The sequence below is a fragment of the Aythya fuligula genome, chromosome 1, assembly GCF_009819795.1.
Source record: "Aythya fuligula isolate bAytFul2 chromosome 1, bAytFul2.pri, whole genome shotgun sequence".
Lineage (NCBI taxonomy): Eukaryota > Metazoa > Chordata > Aves > Anseriformes > Anatidae > Aythya > Aythya fuligula.
The window spans coordinates 88,575,038-88,600,429 of record NC_045559.1 but is presented as its reverse complement, the minus strand read 5'-3'; the positions used below and the strand labels follow the sequence as shown (position 1 = coordinate 88,600,429).

At 38.1% G+C, this 25,392-nt stretch overlaps 1 protein-coding gene across 1 annotated transcript in view; it reads right to left on the bottom strand.

Moving 5' to 3' along the window:
* The window catches only part of NME7 (NME/NM23 family member 7), a 93,124-nt gene that overhangs the window by 38,658 nt on the left and 29,074 nt on the right, over positions 1–25,392 (bottom strand). Inside the window, exons 5-10 of the mRNA XM_032184243.1 lie at positions 22,877–22,927; positions 20,236–20,443; positions 17,212–17,317; positions 3,888–3,952; positions 2,952–3,020; positions 612–713 (exon numbers count right to left, since the gene is read on the bottom strand). Coding sequence (XP_032040134.1) covers positions 612–713; positions 2,952–3,020; positions 3,888–3,952; positions 17,212–17,317; positions 20,236–20,443; positions 22,877–22,927 — 601 coding nt within the window. The remainder of the gene's footprint in view (positions 1–611; positions 714–2,951; positions 3,021–3,887; positions 3,953–17,211; positions 17,318–20,235; positions 20,444–22,876; positions 22,928–25,392) is intronic.

Below are 25,392 nucleotides of genomic sequence, written 5' to 3'. Positions count from 1 at the left end.
GCAAACCCTTTGAGACAGCATTTACGTTTGTCTCCAGATTGCTTGCAGTATCATGCACATCCAATTACTTACCTCACCAAATGAAAAATAAAAGCTAGAAGCATTAGCATGGCAAACAGCTACACTAAGTTTTACATCATTGTTTGTTTGGTCCCTTCCAATACCACTGAAACTGATTCTCCTTTTACGCTTCTGTCCTAGGACAGTGCCACTGACTGCAGTGGCTAACATTTGGTTTACGCTGGCATGCAAAAGCAATAACTATTTGTTCTAGGGTTCTGAAGCCTTCTGTTAGAGTATTTATGAATCATTAAGCAAGATTTTTGCCTAAATGGCTTTCTTTTCACATAAATAATCATAAAAAAAATCATCATGGTATTTTATCATCTGGCTTAGGTAAGATCAGAGGATCTGTTAGAGGATTCGCAAACTGATCCAGAATCTAGCATTTCACGTCCATAAGGTAATGCTCACATGCTTTGAGGAAATGCAGCAAGTACATGGCAGCCATACCATGCTGTGATATTTTAATTCACATAGGCAGTGCATCAGTTATTTTTTATTTTTTTTTATTTTTTTTAGCATTCTTTATCACTCAAGCGAGTACTTACAGGATCAGAAGGACCACAGAACTCTCTGAACGTTTTTGGAGGTTCAGGCTGTATAATCTCCATTGCTATGCAAGGGCCTGAACACAACTCTGTAACCATTTCCTGGAAAAGAAAAATGAATGAAACAAATCTGAGCAAAATGGTTCCAAAGAATTGGTATTTTTGTAATGAATATCACACTGAATGCACATGTTTAATCTCACTACTCTGAAATCAATGGGAAAGAATTTTAGCTAAGTGCCTCTATCATCAGCTTGATCCTAGGAAATGTAGGTAGAAATATTCCTGTGATACTTTCTATGATGTGAATAGAGAGCAGACTAGTTTCACATTTTACAAAAAAAAAAAAAAAAAAAAATAAATATTTCACTTAAAAACATGGCCTCATCACTAATGGACATTTTTATAAAAACAACAGGCAAAGAGCAATATATTTGCTCCTGTTAAGAAGCAGTAAGTTGCCATAAAGTCATTACTCTGTATGTTTTCTCTGAATTCTGTTATGTAAATATCTGTTACCTATGTAATCCTACGTAGGACCCATTGATTAGAGAAGAAACTAAGAAGGCTGTTTTTGTTTTTGTTTTGTTTTTCATTTTAGCAACTGTTCAGCATTCTCTTTTCCTGGAGAACCGCTTTATATGCCACACAGCAAGCCTTTACCTCACCTACAAGGAGTAACCAGAAGAAATAGAAGTACATTTCCTGAAAAGGGTTTCAGGATTATATGTATCTTCTGTTTCTGCACTGGGTTATTTGAAAGTTATAAATAAAATTCAGATCAAAACAGACGGTTCTGAGTCACAGACACAAGAGGTCATGTTCTTTCTTCAATACCCTATTGCACATCTTCCTATTTGGCCTGCACTGACAGTATCTATTGCTGTTCCCATATGCGCCTTCTCTGGATCCCTTTACCATCATGATTAGCTTTCCCACGTTTTCCTGTTTCACAGATACCCTGAGTGCATGAAGATATCCCATTAATTTCAACTGAGTGCGTCAAGCACATATGGCGTGCAGGACAGAGCCCCAGATTCTTACTTTTCTTCAAATCTCATCTGAAACATAGCGTCTTTATTGACTTACCCTGTTTAAATGTCATTTCCCTTCTGAGTAAGTCTCCAATCAAATTATATAAATTTGCAACTTATTTGAGGGTTGGAGTTTGTATAAAAATGCAGAAAATGGTTGAGAATTTTCAATTTGCTTCAAAGCATAGACTTTTGCAGCACCAGAGGATTCTTTGTGTCTTGAAATACTGGTCCAATGCCACCACATTTGAGTTCTGCTACTTACCTACAAGTCTCTCTGTCCAAACTTCCTTGAATTCTCAGTTCAAAGGATGTTAAGCAGAGGAAACTTTATAAGCATTTCCTAATCTGACAGTTAACTTAGAGTTCATAAACTATCCAAAGAGGAATCTACAAACTCTGCTGAAGTAAATTGGACTCAACAGTCATAAAGGAAAAAAAAAGTCACATTGTCCCAGTAATATTAGTAATTGTTTGGAGCAATATTTGTAACTGCAGAGAAAACTTTTAATAATTTAACTATTTATAAATTAGAGATAACTTGCATAGTACATAGCATGAGAGTGAAACTAAACTTGTTATGATCTGCAAAATTAATGACAATTCTCTGACAGAAGGTGATACAGAAAAAGTTGACTTCCTGCATTCCTGTTGTTCTATCTGCCATCGGAAGTTTTATGTTGCAGTACAACAAATCATAGTAATATACAGGGTCTTATGTATATATATATATACACACACACAAACAGGGTCTCATAAATATATTCAGGGTCTTATGTATATATCTTTATACTTAGATGTCCACTAGGATTACACTATATCTTTAGCTTCTTAAATTTTCTGAAGATCCACAGAATACAGATCAATAAATTTAAGAATGGCTCAAAATGTCATTAGGAAAGCATTCAAATACAGCATCCCTACTGTAAACAAAATAATAAATACTTATTCTGATCCAAGCCACTATTGCAATATCAAACTGGCCAAAGATATATATGTGATACATTCTCATCATTCTCGTAGCTCTACCACAATAAAATAATTTATCTGATTTTTTTTTTTTTTTTACTCTGTTGTATATTACAAATTCCTTGGCTCAACAATTTTCACACAAGAGTCTCCTTTCCTACAACACATGTAGCATACTTTCTGAGATGAGTTAGGTTATTTCAGAACAAGGTAGAATTGGACAAAGACAAGTTTCTAAAGAAAACCCAATCACAGTCACAAAAATGGACAGAGGTGACCACTTCCTTGTTTAATCATCCTCTATTTTTAAATAGATTCTTCTCAAACTTATGCTTACCATATATTCAGCAACAACACCTTTGTAAATCTCATAAAATTCCTCCACATTTGCACGCTCCATGTTGAACTAAGAAAACAAAAACGTTAGCCATTTGCTTCAAATAAAAAAAACAAAATTAGACAGACACCCCTTCTTAACAAACCAGAACTTAGAGTACTCATTTAAGTTTCACTAGATAAAAGGAATGGTTTTACAGCTGCAATATGATGTTTATTAGCATCAACATTTAGCCAATGTTGCTACATACAAAAGAGCATACAGTATCATTTTCTACCCTAAGCATAAGTTGAAATTGTATTTAATTTGCAGTGCCAACTAATGCCACTAAGATGTACAAGAGGAGCTGGTTGTTGCATAGTAAAGGGAAGGGGCTGTTCTTCATTTGCAGTGGGGATTTGAGTCATGAGGGGATTTCAGATCTAAGGAATACCACAAAATACAAAGAGCAGAACTTAAACGGATACTCACAGGAACAATCTCTGCCAACATCCTTTAAATTGTGATAGTGATGAGGGTGCCAATCCTGTAAGTATCTTTTAAAACCTTCCCATAAATTCATGCTAGCTATATATTTAAAAAAATGAGGAATTATATTAACAATTATTTCCCTAATCTTAACTAGTGCATTTTGTAAAGATATCCCCAGTTGCTCCAGAAAAGACCGTCATTATTTCCCTTCTAACCATAGGAAACTGAGACACAGAGAGGTAAAGTGTCTTGGCTCAAGGTCAACCAGCAAGGAGAAACAGGTCAGCTGATCAATCAAACAATAAAATACAAATATCACAAGGACAGTGCTGATCCCAAAACAGTGCTACACAGTCTGCACAAGGGTTTTGTATTGCAGGCAGACACCTGTGCATTGCTGTGAAGTGTACACAGCACTTCTCCAGTCTCTGTTTATCAGAGAAATATATACGAAAGAAAACCTACCATCTGTAAAGCTGAGATCTGAAATCCTTCGTCAGTGATGGCTTTTATAATCTTCCCAGCCAGCCCTGAAGAAAAACACAAGAAACAGTACTCAATTAAAAAAAAAAAAAAAATTCCAATTGGAAGGTATTTATGCCACCATACTAACTATTTTCAAACAGAAAACAGTGTTTGTATAATGCTGTGAAGGGAAGCAGAAAGTAGAGCTCTCTGCCTAAATATTCTATCTAAATTTACATTTATAAATTTATAATAATATCTGCATTTCCTATCTAAAGTGATGCAGTGATGACTTCAAACAACTAAATTCCATCCTGGTGTTGAAATGACGTGGTTCATTATGTTCTACCAAAAATGGTAGTTAGTGAAGTCTTTGCTTTTCTAAGATCAATTGCAAGACACCCAGGAGCTTCAAGGTCAAGATTTATATATTTAATGTTCCAATGCCAACATTGCAGCTTAGAAAGCAATCAGTTCAGGGCACAGGCTTCCTATTTTGCTGTTTTTGTACAGCATTCAACAGAGGGTCCAATTTTGAACTAAAAACAATGCAGGACAATGATAAACATTGTCAATAAAACATCACAGAAATTCATGTCTTCTGTGGGAAAAGCACATTAGTGAAAAATAACCTGCTGTTTCTAAGGTTGTAACTCACAAATATGTTACTGCTGATTATACTGTTTATTTTATACGATCCAGAATGCATCCTCCAAGGCTGAATGGCATTGTAAAAAGCAAAACACTAAACTTAGGAGAACAAGAACCACTGATTTTCCACTGAATGTGTATTTTAGATCATGTCAGCCAAGCACAGTACTCCATGTGAAAGAATTTTATAGCATCAGTGTTTTTATAGAGCATAAATGTCTGTCCTCTAGTAAAAATTGTGAGCAACTATAAATTCTAGACATTTATTCAGAGCAGAGTTAACAATAGAAGAATATTCTGTAATGAATGACAACAACAAGATTTGACTCTTAGTCATTAATTCCTTTTGTTAACTAGACTATAAATTGAACTTTTTTTTTTTTTTTGTAGCACTGCATAAAAATTTAGTAAATTAGTATAATACAAAGGTTAGAACAATATCTAGGTTCTGGCATGCTCAAGACCTGAATTGTACACAGTCTGCTAATATCTGTAGCATAGGATTGGTGAGCTTCCTACACAATGAAAGGGCAGTGGAAGCTCTGGGCAAATACAATAGATAGCTGGAGATCTAAAAATTTTATTTACAAATGAAAATGAAAAAAGCTGTACCTGCAGTATTTGCCACAGTACTTTCACATTAAGGATTAAGTAAAAAAAAAAAAAAAAATAATAATAATAATAGTAATAAAAAAAGGAAAACCAAAACCTTTCCCATATAAAACAATGCATACTTGTTCCAAAAAATCATCAAACTGGTAACAGGCAAGCCTGAGATTTGTATATGTGCTCAGTCCAGGCAGCATTTTGGGTCTACAGAACACATAACATAGGCAGGCATGGTTCCTCTTGTCTCAGTATTCTGTTCCAACACGGCTCACTCACACTGACAAAAGTTTCGTTGTAACCCTCCTGTAAAACCAGGAAAATATATTTCTCCTTCTTTTCAAGGGAAAAAAATCAATTCAAAAAACCTGCAGCAGTGAAATGAAGGGACTCGAACAAGTTTTCAGAGGAAATGCAAAACCATGTCAGAGAGAAACCAGACCTCTAGTTTCTCTTGGTCTGCACTGCAGAAAAGGCTGTGCAGCTCAGCACTTCCACACGTTGGTTTCAGGGAGGCAGCAAGCCTAAAATTCTTGACTTCAGGGATGAATGGTGAGGCTGGGCATCATCCACGACATAAACATATAAAAAAAGTAATCTGTGACAGAGCATGAACGTTTCCTCATTCTCATTCTTCAGACCCACTGCTCCAGTTAACAGCTACTGCTTTACACGAAGCCACTAGAGATGGAGGAAAGGACGGTGGCAGGCAAATGGCAATCACCACTTGCAGGGACAAAGTTACCTTGGCATGAGAAAGATGCTCTGTCTGACAGCTGCAAATCTCCATTTTAGGCTGTGTCAGTAAAGAATGGCCTGCTTGGATAGGCCTTCACAGCTGGCAAGAACTGTGATTAAAACACTAATCAACTATCAGGTTTTGAGGTACTAGGAAAGCCTGCTTTTTACAGAATTTTATCCTCAGCAGTTTTATGAGCTATAAGCAAAATCCATGTTTTAGAGAAGCGAAAGGGGACTGAAGCATTTTGCTTTCTAGGCTGATTCTCCACTGAAGTTTTTAAGAATTGTCTTCCCTATAGAGAGGAAACCTATCAAGACTGTCCTCTACATTGTATTCCTACTTCACTATCACTCATCAGAGCAACAGAGTGCCTTGATTGCCCAGGACTGCAGCACTAAACGATTTAACCACAAGAATTACTGTCCCCATTGCATGCAGACAGATGTCTTGCTAAAAAAAAAATAAAAATCAAAGTGATTTGAGGAAGAGGCATGAGATCTCGTTTATGTCTGCAAAATGAGACGTTAATTCCACTTCCCAAATGTGGGAATCGAGGCACAAGAGGATGGGTGAGCTGTCAGTGGCAGTGCAGATCTACAAATCCAGTGACTTGGCCTCCACTGTCCCAGCTCAGGCAATGCAAGCACCACTTCTCCTTGGGATGCTTTCCTTTCCAATTCTACCTGGGCTGAAATAGGAACAAAAAACATAGAGGCAATCCCCAGAGAGCTGAAGAGCACAAGCTCAAGGTTCAGCCTGGGATCTGTTTTGGGCTTTCAGCCAATTGCATGACTGAACTGGGACATGTACTCTCCTTTGTGGGCAGATAAGGCTGAGGGAAAGAAGAACTAATTAGATAAAGCGTCGTTTCAGCAGCTTTCCACAATTTGTTTTCAACTTTAAAATACAGATCTGCAGTGAAAGAAACAACTTTGTCAACTTTTTAAGGACCCTTCAAGCAGGGCCAGTGCATGTTTAAAATGCGATTACAGTAAGAACCCAAATCAAAGCTGTAGATTAGGCACTAATTATGATGAATTTCTATCACAACACACAAAAGAATCACAAGCATTACTAAATACAACTGGGGAATTTAATACTAATCCTAACAAATGACAGAAAGAGAGAGAAAGAGAGAGCACTTTATCTCTCAGCATTATGTTATTTATGCACCTCATACTGGACAGATAATCTCCCAACACAGTTTAATCAGATAAAATGGTAAGGCACCAAGATCTCATCAGTTACATTGATCTTCAACAATTTGTTTCTTCACAACACAATATTTGAAAATTGTACTTCATTAAGGAGCAGAAAATAGCAGGGGAGACATCAGACTGAAAAATGTTACAACTTTTTGCAGAATTGTGGATTGGAATAAAATAAAAATAAAACAGTTCACAAAAGTCACTTTTGACCTAACAGCATTTTAATTATTGGGATGTCACAGCTGTGTTCCCGAGATCTGCCAGTCCCAGGGCACTACCAACCACCAGCCCTATGACTAAGGACGTTACATTCTCTTCCCTTGGTTCTTGGCCTGTTTCCCAATTTAACCATTCCACTGTTAAAAGCTTATTAAGTAAGACAGACTGCCTTGAAGGCAAGTCAAGAACTGGCTTCTTCATTTCAATCTCTATGTGTCATTTATTTAATACCTTTCCAATAACTACAAATAATTTCTCAGGAACAACAAACGATTTTTCACGGGAATATATAAACTGCCATGACCGATCATATCAATGATCTACCTAATCCAATAACATATTTTCAAAAGTAACCGGTACTGGATACTTTAAATACCACTAAGTATAAGTAGCTATTTCATTTCATGTCTGGTTTTTGACATTTTGAAATGCACTTTTCCTTTGCATTATAATGAAATGAAAAAGGTTATCTGATTCTTTGTTGCCAAGCTTTAAGGTCCTGTCCCAGAGGCTCAGGCTTGACTCTGAACAAAGTCTTTTTTTAATTCCAAAAGAAGAAAAAGTGGGACTCAGAGCTGGCCCTCCTCAATGTGTTTCAGCTGAAGTTCTCACTTGATCAGCCAACAGTGCAAAAGGAGGAAGCTGACAGCCATCTTTCTTCATTTCTGCATTTCTTCCTATCAGTTGGCCAACCTATCCTCTGAAGAGCAAAGTTTATCTATCCCTTCTCTTTTGCTTTTCCACTTTAGAACCATGCAACTCTGGGCATTCTTATTAAACAACATAAACACGCATTCTCTAGACACCGCAAAACCATAGTGATAATCTGCAGCTATTGATCTCCTAGCCTTATGCTGGGCAAATGGAGAAGAAACGGGAAGTTCAAAAGCTACACAGATTAACAAAAAGGGGTAACTGACAAAAGATAAAAAGGAATATACAAGCAAATGATAGAGAATGTTGTTCACCTGATTGAATCCAAGATATTCCATCGCTCCTGATTTCTTTCTAGGCATTGCATTAAAGGAGATGTAAAAGTAGTTTAAAGGGAAGCTTTACAGATATTTATGGAGAACTCTATCAACACACAAGGGCACATTTGGTGAAAATCTTCACAAACTATTCATTTGAAAATAATGAAAGGATGAAGACAGAAGATATTGCCACTTCTTGACTGGAGAATAGAAGATGGTACAAGAAATATTACACATAGAGAGAGTAAATCTTAGGGGCCCTGAAACCCAAATGGCCAAGGTTGTGATGTGACTGAGAAAAGGAGCCAACGGAAAGATTCAAAGGGAGTGAACGGCTCAAAGTTTTAATCCCTGACTCAACTTTCTGAACCAGTACAAACAAGGGAAAACCACACTTGTGAGTTCCAGACAAGGCATTGAGACACAAAATGATGAAAACCTGTAGGAAAATAATAATAATCATCATAATTCTGGGAGTTATTGTATGGGAACAGATGAGAAGAATCACACTTAAAATTCAAATACAAAGGCCTATACAAAAAGTCAAGTCAAAATCACTGTCAGGCTACATAAAATGCCCAGCAAGTTGACTGTGCAGTGGATGATGTTAGAGAAAAGAATCTGCAGAAAAAGGAAAGATTAAGAAGGAAAGATCAATACCTCTGCAACACGTATGATGAACTCATATTGATGTTTACAAAACAACAACAACAACAACAAAACAGAAATGCTTAGGTTTCTGTTCTTCATTGTTCTTGTGTTAGAAGACTTAAAAGGAAATATTCGTCTTGTTGTTCTTTTTTCTTCTTTTCTTTTTTAGGGCTGTTAATTGTTTTTTACTCCATTCTCACATCAACTGTGATTTTTTTTTCACTTGAAAAGACTATACTCAATCACTCTGGCTAGGAGAATGTTTATATCATGATTTTAATTTACTTTTGCTTATTTCCTGAGCATAAACAAAATGAAACATAATATTTTAATTGAGATTGTACCACTGTTTTGTATGATAGCATATAGTATTATCATCCAAACCATTCATATGCTTATAGATTTTTTTTTTAATCCCTAACTAAACATTGTGCATGGGACTGTTCATGAATGGTTCCAATTACAAAGAGGAAGTGGTTAAAATCATTCCTTGCACTATGCATTTGCCCATAATTATAAACAATATTTTGAATCTACTATTGCACTGTCAATTAACTCAACTCTGGAGGTTAAAATCCTCAAGAGATCCCCTAGTATCTGCTCCAGCCTTTACTAATTTTGTATTTCCCTTCCTATGGAAAGTTTGCCAAATCACTGCCCTAGATCAATAGTAAACACACCGTATGCTCTACCATTTATTTTTGCCTTGGCAAAAGACTCACATACTCCTGCATTCTGTCTCTCAACTCTTTTTAAGGCTCAATACCTTGCATTTCTCCTCATGCACAGATTTGAAAAAGGCAGTAAGATAGGACTTCAAGATATTAGGTAGTTTATCTTTTGCTCACAGGCACGGTGAAGTTAGACTACGTATGGCTGTATTTTTTTAATTTTTCTAAAATGTTCTCAAAAACTTCTGGTAACAATGGTTCCATTACATCCCCATTTATCAAGCCAGCAATATACTTCTGAGTTTTCCATAATGATTAGATTAAATCTTCTTTCGTCTGAAGGAATAAATATGCACATATTTTCTATTTTATATATGGAAAGCTGTGTATCTATGTCTTCTCCATCTAAGGTTCAGTAAATTAAACCTTTCAATTTTTCAGCAAAAATCAATTTGTTTGAATCTCCTATTCTTTTTGCTGTCAGCCGATTACATTATTCATGAAACAGAGCGCCCAGAAACTGGATGCTATACACGAGTTGGGATCTCTGCAGCACTGAGCAGAACAAGTTACTAAACTAAACTAAACAAAGTGTGTCCAACGTTAATGATGCTGATTGTACTTATGATACATCACTATTCTGAACTCTTCTCTACACACTTGTCATTGACATCCTGCCCTCCACTATTTCATATTTGTGCGTTTGTCTTCCCTTTTCCATGACATGCTGTGCAGTTGTTTATATTCAGTTTCCTCTTCTTCACATTGCTTCATTTCTGCAGTTTTGAATTCTGATCATATCCTCCAAAACTGCAGTAGGTGCTTGGTAGTGGGCATGCTCTGTCCTTCCCCATTCCAGTCACCAATTACAATATTGACAAGAACTGGCCCAAGGATAGATGCCAAGACTTATAAAACTCTTTTAATTTGACATGCTTATGTCTCCAGTCCAGCGTTCATGAAAAAAAATTAAAGCTAAGCAGATGCTTATGCTGCACAGATCCAAACATGCAAATTACTTCACTGAAGGAAAATCTTGGTTTCCTAACACCAAGGGCCTCTGATGAAAGCACTGATGTTCAAGCGAATTAGACTATCTGGCTCTGATTTACCTTCCTTTCTGTAAAACATACTTAGAGAACTCAAAGATCAGTAAAGCATGTTTTTCCTTCACAGCAGACATGCTGGTAAATGTCCATTGTATCATCATTATGTAAGTGAATTAAATGAATGTATAGAGTCTTGATTTATCAGTTTTCTTGGAATGAAAGTAGTTTCATTAACCTGAAATTTCCTGCAGCACCACTCTTAGAAATGATTAAGTGTAACTATAGTATGACCTTTTCTCTAACTCATTAAGAATGGAAATCCCCAAATGCAGTAATAAATACTCCTTCTTCATATCTTTTTTTCCAAAATATTAAAAGCTCTGCACAAAGATGATGTTCAACACTTACATAAGTCTACTGAACACTACTGGAAAACTTTCCAGTAGTATGAGATATTTATGATCTTTCTCAAAGATTGGCTGTGCCATTTGATTATTTTTTCTTCCAATGAAGTATAGCTCCTTCTCTTCCCTCCTGCATCAAAATGTCAGAAACGAATTCCAGATTCAGTCCACTTTCTCCTCTACCTTAATTGATTCAAAGGTAAAAAATATTTTTCATACTTGGAAAAATAAATGCCGCTTCCCCACTAGCCACTGAAATTCAAAGTCAGTCTAAGCTGGGAAGTCAATGCCAAGTTGCTAAAACGTCATGCAGGAAATAATCAAGAAACAACATAGGCTTGGTTTCAAAAAACAAACACCTCAAGAATAGAATATCCATCATTACAACTACAGCAAAGAATGTAAAAAACAGACGTAAGTGGATGGACTATTGTTCTCACGGAGGGTAATTTTTTTTTCTTAATTCAGAAGTTGAAAACTAAGTTGTTTTTATTTTAATTATTTTTTTCTCACTTCCTTAAAAATAAAAAATAATTGTCACCAGACCACCAAACACTTCAGAACACTGCAACACCCTGTCTATAATATATTCAAGGAAAATCTAAGAGACAGAGTGCATTTAATTTATACAAATGCATTTTCTCTCTGTGCAAACCTATCTGCAAAAAGGTCTGCATCTGAAAGTGCAGTGCTTTACTAAGTAGTTTCAGTCAACTGTAGCACTGAAATTGCCATACTGCATGTGAGAATATCCAGAGGTCACACTGCAAATGATCCACTGTACTTCTCTGAAGTTCATGCAAAGATTTGTGTTCATCTCTCTCATCACTGATGCCTCTCTGCACTCAACCTTGTAGACAAGACACAAAGAAAAGGTACAAGTTTCTGCCTACAATGAGGTGAAGTCCACAATGTCTGCCTTCTACCTTTCTATAATGTATACTTATAGACAGAATATATACTTTTGGATTACTTATGAAAAAATTGTATTGCTATTTTTTTCTAAAGTATGAGAAAACAGCTTTCTGAAAATCTTGTTCTACTTCTGAAGTTTCCTGGAAATTAAAATAATGAGTTATGCAAACTTAAGTCTATTTAAAAACCCAGGGTGAGAATAAATAATTTCCAGAGCTTGTTTATGATTTTTAAAAGTTGTATCTAATGTACACTAATTAGCTTGCTAAAACACAATGAGATAAATATCTTGACCTGAGAATGATGACAGATTCGCACCTCTCCTATTACATCCTCTTTTTCTTTTCCAGCTTATTTCCTTTCCTAACCCCATGCACATAATTAAATTTAGCACACTACAGAGGTGAATTGAACAGGTTCACATTGACGTCTTCTCTCTTTCAAAGAGCAACAGGTCTGTTGCATGTCAGGAACAGCTCTCTGGTTGTTTTCAGTCATACACATAATCTACTGCAATGCTGGATTTTAGTCTTCCTCTCTCCACCATCTCTTGTAAAGTAACTGCATTTGAGGTCCTACATAAGTAAACCGTGTTTCTGCACCTGCTGCAGACTGAATTGCTGTCCTTGGTATTCGTTTTGACAAAGTTAGATTTGTCTTTAGAGCAAAGAACTACTCTCAATTACATTTTTTATGACTAAGTCTTTACATAAATAAGGAAATATGATTCTTATTGTCACCTGTCATGCAGCATTTTGCTGATCAATATAAAGCTCTGTGACTTGCTAATGCAGTCCAAAAAGTATTAAGATAGGAAAGCTGGCGATAGCTCTCTTAACATTTATCATCCACTCAGAGCAGGTCTAAAATCATATTTCCATTGAATATCTTTTCCATTTGGAAAAACAAACAAACAAACAAACAAAACAGTCCTGCTCCTTTTGTTTTCTATGAGACTTAATTGAAGAATAATGTGGTAGACAGCACCATTAACTTTTTCTTTTAAGTACAAATAAGGTACAGGGGTACAATTTACCAGTAACATTAGAACAAAATCTCAAGCTTAGCACATCCTAGGAGAACAAATGTAACTGTGTAGGCAGCCACACACCCAGAAGCCCTTGAGTCCATCATTCTGTGATTCTATGAGACCACAGAAGCTCCTTTGTCTTTAGGCAGGCCTTTCAGTTTGCATCAGGTCTAATGAATTCCCAACTAGAAGTTTTGTTTTTCAAGTTCATGGCACAGTTCTAGCCCCAAATCTGTTTTTGGCAAGACTCTGTCTTTAGAACCCCTGTCTTAGCTTGGGAGTGCAGAAATGGAAGACAGGGCTTCAACTTTCAAGCTCTGTGCTGTAACCTACATACACGAAAAAGTGAAATATAACACACTTCTGATCTCAGCCTTTATAGCCTGATCATCATTATTTTCATCATTTTTTTTTCTGTTTGTTTCACAAGGGAACCAAGAAAAAGTCACATTAAAGAAATTTTAGGCCAAGAAAGTCATGAAATATCAAATTCTAATTCCTACAGCAAACATGACTAACCTGTTACACATAATAAATTAAAGTTAATCCCACTCAGTGACCTACAAAACACTGTTTCTGCTGACAAAACAGATAGTGTAGTGCTGTAACTAATGTTACATTTAAAGTGCTAAAGAGCTGTGCTTGCTAGTTACCATCTTCCTTGGCTGAAAATTGGTCCCAAGACAAGAGAAGGAGGAAGCTAAAAGACACCTAAAAGTGTGGCAGATTCCAGAGAGGTCAAACCAGGCCGCATCCCTCAGACACAGCCCCGGTCAGACTGAGTCTGCATGGAGCTGTGTCACGTTGCTTTTTCACTCTTTCACATCCCCAGCAAAGAGGAACTGGAGTGCTCTTGCAAGCCCTCTTCAAAGTTCAAATCCAGCCAGTTGGCTGCTGCCAGCTTCCCAGCCAGCCAGGGAAGTGCTTCAAGTCCACTGGGAGGAGCTGCTAGAGAGCAAGCTAAAGCTGCCTAGTCCAGGGCACAGATTTCAATGGCCTTCCCAGATAATTCTTCAATTTCCCAGCTGCTGACCCTCAACAGAAATTATGTGGACACTACATGGACAAAATAGCTATTGCTTTCCTGCTCTGAGGGGCACACATGATGCATGTTCTCTGAGGGCTGGTGGTACCACCCCTCCCTGCCCCTGCACCACCAGCTCTGTGAGCATCACCTAACTTCCCCAACACCCCTCCTCAGGCCCCAGGGTTTCTCTGAAGCCTGCCAGGTACTCTGGGTACTCTCACTTGCATTACCTGTCACCCACCAGTGACAGGCTGCAGGTGGCAGGGCCCGGCACCACATGGCGGCCTGCTTAGCAACTGGCATTGCTGTGTGCTGGCTGGGAGCAGGCCGGCAAGGCTGGAGATAAAACACACTGAGTTTCCACCGCTTCAGCACTGGGCGGGATCCTATAAACCTCTACAGTAACCAAATTCAGCTACTAAGAAGTAGCTCTGTCCTTGAATTAACAGATGCAAACTGGAGGTTTGATCCAGCCTTTCGACAGCAAGGGAAGCTCACCGAAAAGCTTCTTTGTTTACCTATGGCTTGAGGAAACCATTTTCTGGAAGTGAAAAATATCTGCTATTTCCTTCTAAGAACTTGTTATGCAATTTACTCAGCTCAAAAAAGAAAAAAAAAAAAGGGGGGGAAAAGGACAGGAAAGTAGAATTCAAATCATGAATTCAGTCAAATGTTCCTGCAGAAGACTACGGCTCTGTATAAACTCAAGCGTGTAAGTGAAACTTCACATAATTGTACACGTGTAATGAGCAGATTATATTCATGGTAATTAGATAAGTTCAAAGCCTCAGCAGTGCATAGGAAATTACAAAAAGGTTTATTTTTAGATACTCAATACTGAAAATTTGTAGAGCACAAATCAAATCTGCAATGCATAAGAGGCTCTGCTGCTCTGACCCACATAACTTTCCTCTCTGTGCCTCAGTCGCACTGCTGCCTGACACTGATGGCTACGTGGGATTTCGTCCCCTCTCCAGCTGCCACATTTCACCTTGCATTCTTCCTGCTAGAAATGGCAGAAGTGGACAGCCACAGTGAGAGGTGTTGTTTCCTTAGGGGGAGGCAAGTTACTTTTCTTTAAGACCACACGGTCTCCTACATGCTATTTTGCCTAGAGGGAAGCTCATTAGTTGCTATAGCACCTACTTTAATTGAGATACAGGAGATGCTGCTGGAACTACCAGAATGTCTCAGGTATCATCAAACAGTTACTAATAGCTGTTAAAAGGGAGATGAGATGAGCAGGGCCTCACTCCTCTGTTACAGACCACTGAGTCTGAACAGGTTCCCCAAATTCTTTTGACTCCAAAGCAGTCTCTAAGGGGAAAGAGGAATGGTGGCACTTCTGCTGGGACAGCCTGTCACTGGATACATAGCATGCAAAAAAAAATAAAAGCTCTGGAATCAATAGATGAAAAAGGCTATGTTCCTTCAGCTTTAAACCAGACAGTTTAATTGCAAGAGAGTTATTTCAGAATTAAGTCTTCCAAAAACTGCTGTAAAGTGAGTACGTAGCTCTCTACTCTGCTGTGCACAGCTCTTCCAACTGGTGATGGTGCAAAAGTGCTTCCTGCGAGAACCAAGACTTCCAAAAGAGATACCACTCTGTGATAGGCTAAAGAGGACAAGAAAGACTAAGGAAGACTGAAGACAAGCTAAAAAAGCCAAATCCTCTTCCTTGGGACGTTCCTGGCCCATCGGGATGATGATGCCGGAGAGTTCCTGCAGCCTTTGTGAAGGATTCATCTCACCTCAAGCTGCCCACTGGGAACAGTCCAGACTCAATGCAAAGCCACACCAATGTTCTCCACCAAAAGGGGAGATCGCTGCCCAGCCACAGTGACTCTTCCCTCCCTTAAGCCAACATACAGAGGGGAGTGCAAATGGAGCAAGAATTTGTCCCTTGATTTAGAAAAAAATCTGAGTAGTTCAAGACAAAAGAAAAGTGTCAGACAGGGCACTATGAAATCTACAGAAACGAAGAGGATTAAAATGAAGAAGGCCTGGGCTCACTAAGTAAGAGTCTGACCCCCCATATGCAATAGAAATTACATCTCAAGTATGAGAATACACAGCTCAAGCCATCCACTTTGCCATTTTGAAAAATTAAGGACCTTAACAATCCTGCCACAGTAAAGTTTGCCTCTTGCAAGTGTTCAGCTAATATCATAGTTTCACCTGCTGTCCAGGTAAGAGGAACATCATTCTTTCTTTGCTGACTTTATCAGTAGCAAGTACAGTGCAAGGCCTCAAAGAGATAACAGGCCTTTTACCAACAGTAAATGCAAGACTCTTTCTTGTAAAAGTCATTTCTTTCACCAAGCCCTTCAGACTTGAGGTGTGAAAGGCCTGGAAACTGCTCTGGCCACTTCCGCTGTTTCTATTTCAGCTAACCAGAGAGAAGTAATTAAAATGTTGTGGTGTGGTCCACATCTTACCATGAAAAACCTCAATGTTCTGACGTGGCAATATTTATCCTGCATTCAGAAATATTTTTGAAGTGCCAGAACCAAAATATTTTACTGCAGTCACTGCTCTTACACATGTTCTTCTATCTAAGTAGAGCACACAAAAGTGAGATTATTTCTGCGTGGCAACAGTTGGGACAGAAAGCATCATGGAGTCCAACAAATGTTTCAAGATTCTGGCTCCCTTTCACAGAGTAAATAAGACTTCGCTACTTTCCATCCTCACTGCAGTCAGCAGAACAAGATTGGTATCAGAACAAATACCCCTTTGTGAGCAGTTTTAATGTAACATGTTACTGTGTGAACGGAAAGCCCTGCAATATAGACAGACGTTTTGCTTTTATTTTGCTGGGGGGATGCTAACCTCCCATAGATGAGTCTGGTGGACAGACAGGAGAAAAGATATGGTAAGCTGTCACAGCCAGATTCATTGAATCTCATTTATAATTTGATTGTTCTTACTTATTTTCACCTCTCACTGCTTATTCTGAAATTAAAAAGCACCCAAACAGCATTCAACCCATGGAAGTAAACTGCAGAAATAAAAAACATGCATGAAAGATGAAGTACTTGCATACTTTTGCACATACTATGAAATATATTCTGTGTTCTTGCAATTTCACTTTTTGCAAAAAGAAGTAGCACAGGAACGATCATGGGATACAGCAAAGCACACGCTGGTTTCACCTCCACTATCTGCATAGCTTACCTTCATTAACTGCATGAGGCTTAATAATGCAACAAGTACAGTTTGTGAATTTTGCACTGTTGACTGGTCCACGACCTCCACTGGAGGGAAAGAACAACTCCAGCTCCTGAAAACAACAGTAATTTAACACATTTTAGTTTTATCTAGCTACATACATCAAACATCAACTTTTACCATAAGTATCCATAGTCACAGAAAATAAACCTTAATTATGGATTTTTGTGCTAAACACTTTTCCCCTACAATATTCTCTCAAACATATCTTTCCCTCTCTGGCAACATTACTACAATCATAAAATCACAGTTTGAATATTTCTTGCAATTTTTTCCCTTCCACTTCTACAATGCAATCTATTTCCATTCAGAGCACTCAAAATGCTGCTGCCACAATCAGTTGGCAGAGGTGTTCCCAGTTTTCTGAATTCTCTTTTTCCTCAGCATCTTTCCCAAATCAACTCCCAAATAGACACATCATTGCTTCCCTTTTCTCACACTATTTTTTCTTCCACATGAGCAAAAATGCAATGAGCATCCAGTTCTTCTATATACAAAACTGACCTCCATCCCACCTGCTTAAAACTATTTTTTCCTTTTGTTTTAAACAACTGAACTTCATCTAAAATTGTTGACTCCCTTCTTATGACTTACTGACCCTCCCCTCCGTTTTTTTTTTTTTGGTCTTAGTGAATGAAAGCTGATGAACTCAATTGCTCTGATTTCTGGGATGGATCAAAAGAACTTCTTTGCCTCCAATTACTTCCTTTCTTCCTGCCATTGCTATTCAAGTATCATGAAGCCTGGGTCTTAGACCATACTGGGGTAAGCCTGACATCCAAACTTTTTTCCTCAGTGATGTTTTTTTTACTGTTCACTACCAGCTTCACGCTTCTTTCCATATCATTTATTCACATAGCTTACACAATCTGCCAATAAACATTAGCCAAACGCTCGAGACACAGATTCCATTTAAGACCTATTGGTCAAATTAAGTAAGAGAATTGATGAATTTCTATTTAAAGGAAATAATAATATCCTGGAGATATTACTACCAAATTTATCTGATTTTTTGTGTGTTACAGTAACAACGCTAAAGGCCATTTCCTGGAATTGTCTCATTTAATTTACTAGCTGAATTCAGATGGAATAGACTTAACTATCTCGCAGTCTTTACCTCATGGCATTCTGACAATTCCTGTAATCCTGACTTGAACAATTATACAATTTTAACTAATGGATCTTCCAATGGAAGGGAAAGTGTGTTTTGTTTTTCTCCTAGAAAATGATCTACAATTTAACTTTGCATATCTGAGGCAAAAGGGTTAGTTTCTTACATCTGTCTTCTGATGACATGCTGCATGATTCGAAGACCTTGTCCCACTCCGTTAACCAATGTTTGCTCTAAAAGCAGCAGCCAGGAAAAGGCAGCAAAATATATAAAACATTTAACACTTTCTTTTGCCTCTTAAAAGCCAGAAGAGTAAAGCAAATATATAATGCTGATGGACTGGGATAATGAAATGCCAAACAAAAACCCAATGGTGCCTTAAAAATAAAATATATTTAATTTATGCCTAATATAAACAAATTCCCAAATTTGGCCTGCAGAAAGAGAGACACCACCTTGCACTAGAGGGCTACTTTCACTTATCATTTAGCCCCAAAAAAGAATAATGCAGTCTTCTTCTTTAACTGTTTAGTTCACAATACATTCATTACAGGTGGCTGGGACTTTGGTTTTCTTTCAGAAGAGTTTGTTTAGGCCCTTCTATCTTATATTTCTTTCTTTTCAGGAAAGCTTCTGCAAGCTGCAGCCAGCTAGTTTCCATGGCAGCTGCAATACAACCATGTAATACTGGACCTACTAGATTAAAATAGGCACAGGGCTGCTAAATTCAAAATTTCAGTGGACTTATCAGAGATTGGTATCAGTAACACCACAAAGATGCACACGTCTGCAGAAGTTCAGCAATATAATAGCTCCTGTCAAAGAAATACCGCTGATGAGTGAGGCTTTCAAACTGCCTTTTAAAAATAATGAAATGCAAGAAGGACAACAAGCTTAAGACAAAACACTTAATTAAATTTATAATCAAAGTCGTGTGCTAAAAGATGCTCTCTCCCCTACACTCTCAGTTCAAAAGCTGGCATAGCTGTCGTGGCAGTACACAGGAACAAAGAGAAACGTTTCCCTTTGTACATGAAGGCATCTGGCTGTTTAATCTGAACTACAAAGACTTTTGTGATTAAAAAAGTCACTTCACCAGAGACCAATTTCATCCAAACTCTTTCCAAATGCATACCATCTCCACCAAACTTGCCATCAGAAAAAATGCTTCAGGTCCTGAACGTGATTTCTTGTCAAAACCAGGGACATGCAAAGAGGCCCGGCAGGCCAGGCTGGCCTAGAGCTAAGGTACCATGGTGCAATACCAAATAACTGTTAGGTAAACTTTGTCCTAGCCATTGCTTATCAGCGTATCTACCCCACATCGATGCACATGAATAGGCGCATAAGTCTTATAGAAATGCTGGTAATATCTATCACCCAGCCCCAGGGTTTTTTCTTAACTCTAACAAAAGACACAGACTGCAAACAAAGCAAAAGAGAACCAAACTCATCAATGCCCGGCCCACTGTATTACCTTTCAAAACACAAAACAATACAAAATGTCCTGTCTTCATAAATATACATTATGAACAATAACAGCAGAGAAAAGTGGGCTGCAAGCAGAAGACTAGTGAGGACTGTGGAGGAGAACAAGTAAGTGAAACGTAGAAGATGGTAAAAATGACCAGGCATGCTCTCCTGATCAAAGTGCCCAAGATTTCCCTTTGTGACAGACATAAACACGATTTATCTTTACAGACAGTTTATTTTTCCATGCTAAGAAGGATCCATGAAGAATACCTAAACTAATTCTGAACTCAAATGGGAAAACAAAAAAAAGAGGAATTCCTGACCCAGCTATGTTACCAAATTATGTTAGTAAGAAAGCTAATTAATACACCCAGTCAAAAACTTACTTGTGCAGCTGAAGCAACTGAATCTGGGCCATGAGCTGCATTTCTAATGCCATCATGTCCGAAGTTTGCTCTGATGCTGTCTGGTTCATCAGTTTTAGCCACTGCAGAGTTTGCAGGCCCCAGTAACGCTTTCCACTTACAAACTGCATCATCTCCCAAGATTTCCATAGCAACAACGGGACCACTTGTTATAAAATGGAGAAGCTCACTGCAAAACAGAAACAGCATATGGTGATACAGGCTACAAATTAAAGCCAACAAAAACATACTATCCAGTGGAGATGCTCAGAAGTCAACTCAGCAAGGCTTTGAGCAACCTCATCTGACTTTGAAGTTGTCCTGCTTCGGGGAGGAGGTTAGACTGGGTCATGTGCAAAGTCTCTCTTTTTACTATGATTGTAGAGAAAGAATCAGATAACACAAACTAGCTCAAGCTACTGTGTAGTATGTTAGGTTTCAAAATAAATTTTACAAGATCAGTACTGGTGATGGTGAAAAAGCCCCCTGCTAGTGATTTTTCTGACAGAAATGATTCCTAAGCATATCTCTTCTGCACAAGTGACTTTCAGGATCCTTACATTTGCCCTGTGCATGGTCCTCACTGACACAACCTCAGTGCTGCTGTTAGGATGGAGTGCTTCGCTTGCCTGGCCTCTGTGCATGCCAAGTCAATGCTTGTACAGCCAAAATCCAAAGCAGGAGAGGAGGGAGAAGTAAGATTTTGAAAGTTTGGGAGGAAGGCAGGACTTAAACACAAATAAGTTATCACATTCTGGCATAAGCAGAAATTATCTCATTTTGGTGGGATGAATATGAGAAAGGAGAAGAGATTGTCAGGAGCAGCTTGCCTCCTATCCTGACCATCTCACAAGAAAAGCAACCACCCAAAATTCGAAACCCAGATGTTCTATTCAAAAGAGAAAGAAAAAAAAAAAAACCTCACAGCTATAATTCTGTATCTTTACAGAGCATGCATAATGACAATCCTGTCTTTTCACTGTGTAGTCTGGACAGAACCAACAAAAGAGAAAGTTTATTCAATGCTTTTTGCACTACTTTTTTTTTAAAGGCTTTACACAATTCTACTTGTGGACATGAATGCTTCTCCATCCATCCTTTTCCTAATGATCATTTGTGCAGATCAGTGGGCATGACAGAAGACTACTAGCTCTTTGCTAAAGGAAAAATACTAAAACTATAAAGAATTACATAAACGTAAAGTATCTACAGTGGGAAAAGCTACTGGATACTACTAGAACTCACGTTCTCTTCTTGAGAGACTGCTTCTTTAGGATAGTTAAATGGTTTATGCATATACATACCCAAGAAGGAAACTGATTTCCACAACACTCTTTACTGTGCAGTCTAATTCTGAATATTAAATACATTCATTTTATAATTTTAATTCTTTAATATGAAAAACATTATTTTCCAAAGTAGGGTTGTTGGTTTTTTTACTATTCACCAAACTTGCATTGACTAGTGAACTTGCAAATTAAATCTGAAAGTAGTCTTTACAGACAAGCAATAAAATGCTAAATATAAATGGGTCGCAGAATTTACGTTTCACCTGCTTGAAGATTTTTGCTCTATTTGGTTTGTAATTATTTATAACTATTTGTTTGTAAATTAGAGAAAAGTCCTGTACAGAATATGTAGCTGATAGGACTGCAGGATGGGAGACCAGGTACATCACAGAGGACAAAAGCTCGTGGTTCCTCAGATAGCTACTGTTAGTGTAGATAGGTATCTGTGAAACAACACCACAGGCAAAACTCTTGCTTATTTATCAACATATTCAAATAAACTTAGTCTGTGAAGAAAAGGCAATTCTAAATCTTCCTCTGATCTCCAAAGTGGTCAGGCATAGCCTAGAGTCACATGTCTCAGTGAAGGGCTTGGGTTTGGATCCAAAATAGATCAGTTGCTGTTGCAAAAAAGTTGGCGGATCCTTATACCCAGGCACTTCATAACAGCACTGAAATCAGATCTTTCGACAGTGCAAAACCATGTTCCACAAAAAACACAAGGCAGAGTGACACTCTCTTCCTGAAAGAAGTAGACTATAAAACGCAGAGAGGGAAAAGAAAGGTGGTTGTTGAAAATGTCTGGGACATAAGTGTCAGCCTGATCAGTTACAGAAAGACTAAGGTTTTCCATGTTAGGAAAAGCAGTCCAGCATCACCAAAGTTTGACATTTTGCCCAAGAGTAGCAGTATGGTAAACAATTGCCTCATGCACCATCCTTTCAGTTACCTGTGTTTTGGGATACTTGCTACAAATCAGTTCTCACAGGTAAGTATTTCCTCACAGTTCTCATTACCTGCAAGTTCTACTCTGATCCTGAAGATGCTCCTTCTTTTGGCTTTGAAGTTTTGCCGTGCTTGGAACATTTTCTTTTCAGAGAGACCAAAGACAGTCCCCTGATATCATCAGGCTGTAAAAGTGAGAGTTAAAACCCTGGATAGCTGGAATAAGGATCTGTCCCTGGAGGAAGATTAGCAGTGTGCATACTTCTCAAAGAGCTGCACTCAACTAAAGACAAGCCCTGATGTTCCCATGGTCTTGCAGTGACAAATACAGCAAAGGAATCATGTGCATTCAATAAATATGTATGTCAAGCTGAAAATGATATACCTACTTATAAAAAGGTTTTGATTGATGGTCTACGTAGAAATCCACTGCTTCTTTTCTGGAAGAATAAAAAGATCCATATACATATATGCATGTATGTACATATAAAAACCCCTGAAAGCCACAAACTACCATTCATCAATATGTTTCTACAGGTAATGTCTTCACAAGATGGACAGCTTGTGGGGTGTTCACGTCCAGTAACAGAAATTACATTTAACTTTGTCATATTTAGCATGGCTAGAGGTGTAGTTGACTTCCCCTTACAAGCCTGTTCTGGAAAGGAAGTAATCGCTGAAGCCCGTAAACACGGATTTTCAGGGTCACTGCTGGTCCCCACATTCGCAGGTTGGAAAACAAACACAGACACCCTCTTGATAAGCCATTTACAGTTACATGGCTTTCATCTTTCAGCTCTTTTTCAGTGTGTAAGCTAGTTAATGAGGTCTGGCTTTAAAACATAAATAAACAATTTATCTGCTTCACTGGAATTTATTTCCTTATTGAGGCTGGTGTTTGATTACACTGGAGCACAACAGAATATTGCATAACCTTGTTTCTACTCAGTAGCCACAAAAATTACAAATAACATGGGCAGCACAATGTCCTCCATACTAAAAATTATTTCTCCTATACTTTTCTACTTGAACAGTGAATTTGGTCTTGCACTTCTCCTTGGGGAAAACACCAGTTACTACACACTGCAGTCTCCCATAGCAAGGGGTTTCCGTAATGAGGAGGGCTCCTCATGGTGTCAGGTAAATAAAGGCCAGCAAGCATACACGGTATGTCTGGGCTCCAGCTGCTACCTAGTCTCAGTACCTAAGCACCCAGCTAGCACAGCACATGCTGCTGCAGGCTAAATGCCAGAATATTTATCACTCGAATGGGGTGGTGGCCCTCTCTAAGCTCTGCATTGTCATAGCCATGCTGCTAGCAGTGTTGCGCTCAGCTAGCAGGACTATGCACGTTTCAGGGACCATGGTGCAGACCCACTTTCCATCCACCTGTGGGCACACCATTCTTTGGCTTTCCACCTTACACCTGCTGCAGCTAGCCAGCCTACTCTCCTCCTGCTTTTTCCTTAGCTGCTTCCCGTGTTTAACTCTTGCTACATCCACTGCTTTCTCCGCATGGCAACAGCTAGAAGAATCCACAAGGATTTTCAAGTCTAGCCCTGTTATTTTGCAACTGCAACTTCAAAATTCCAGTTTGGAAGTGCAGGCTTGGTCTTGGCTTGCTCCAGCTGTGTACAGTCCTGGTGTGTACCATGTTCTGAAGTGGGAATTTGTGGAGATGGACAAGCTCTGCAGGTGGACTGGCAGCTGAAAGCAAGCAATACTGCCCACCCCTAGTCTGGGTACAAATCTCACTATCAAAGCAGAGATGCAGAGAGACTGAAAGAGTCCCATCTTGAATTTTTTTTTTTTACCTACAGAAACAGTCTTCTGAAATTTTCAGGTCTCCATGATCTTGCTCACTTTGAGCAGCCCCCTCAACTGAAAAAAATGACCTGCAAGTATTCCAAATAACAGACTCAAAGTCTGAACAAAGTCAAAATACCATCATCTGCTGTGCAACTTTTCATATCTTTCTCCATTTGCAGTCCAGACTTAAGCCTGATATTACCAGATGAAAGAAATAACCTAAAGAAGAATCTAAAAATATTTCAATTTTCTTAACCTCGACAAAGATTTGAACAGCCTCAACTTTTTTTTTCTTTTTTTATTTTTTTATTTATTTATTTTTTTAACTAAATGAGTGCCTGCACATTGAAAGTGAATAGTTTCAGTTCCATGTAAGTATGGGCCATTCAAAATTCAAAAGATTTTCACTGACTACACAGATAACATGCTTTCCTTCCATGTCGTAACTCTGGCAGTGACATTGTTCAAAAATGACGCTAGTCACTGGAATTCTTGCGATCTGAAGCTTCAAACATATACTCTGAAAATTAGTCTAGATTTTTTTTGCTTCCAATTCACTACTTCATCAGAATATCCTCTTCTGAAACTAATTCACCGAATAACTTTGGAAAGCAAATGGGAAAAAGTATGCAGTACTCCGCATTATTATTTCTGAATATGAAGAAATATTTGAGGGATGTTTTTCTGAAACAAATTGAGCTCTACTACTCAGTTAAGTATTCCTATTTCAAGAAATACAAAACTGCAATTGTGCTGTATAGCTTAGCTCCTTTTTCATTTCATCTCACTCGTTATTTCTCTGCTTATAAAGAAAACAGTGTTCATGTGGGAATAATAGACTCAGCAGACTCAACTGAGATATGATTAACTTAGGTGACTAGAGAGCTGACCTATCAAAGCAGGTGCCTGCCCTCACTTTTATATCTTGGCTACAATTTTTACAGAAGGCATGAATCAAGTTAACAGAGATTGCCAGATAAATGTCAGTAATAATTTCTTTACAGAAAGCAATAGATGATGACAGTTTGAACAAGCATGACGGATCTTCTCAGGGGGAGAAGACTTTGGCAAAGCCATGGTTTTATCATTTTAAAAT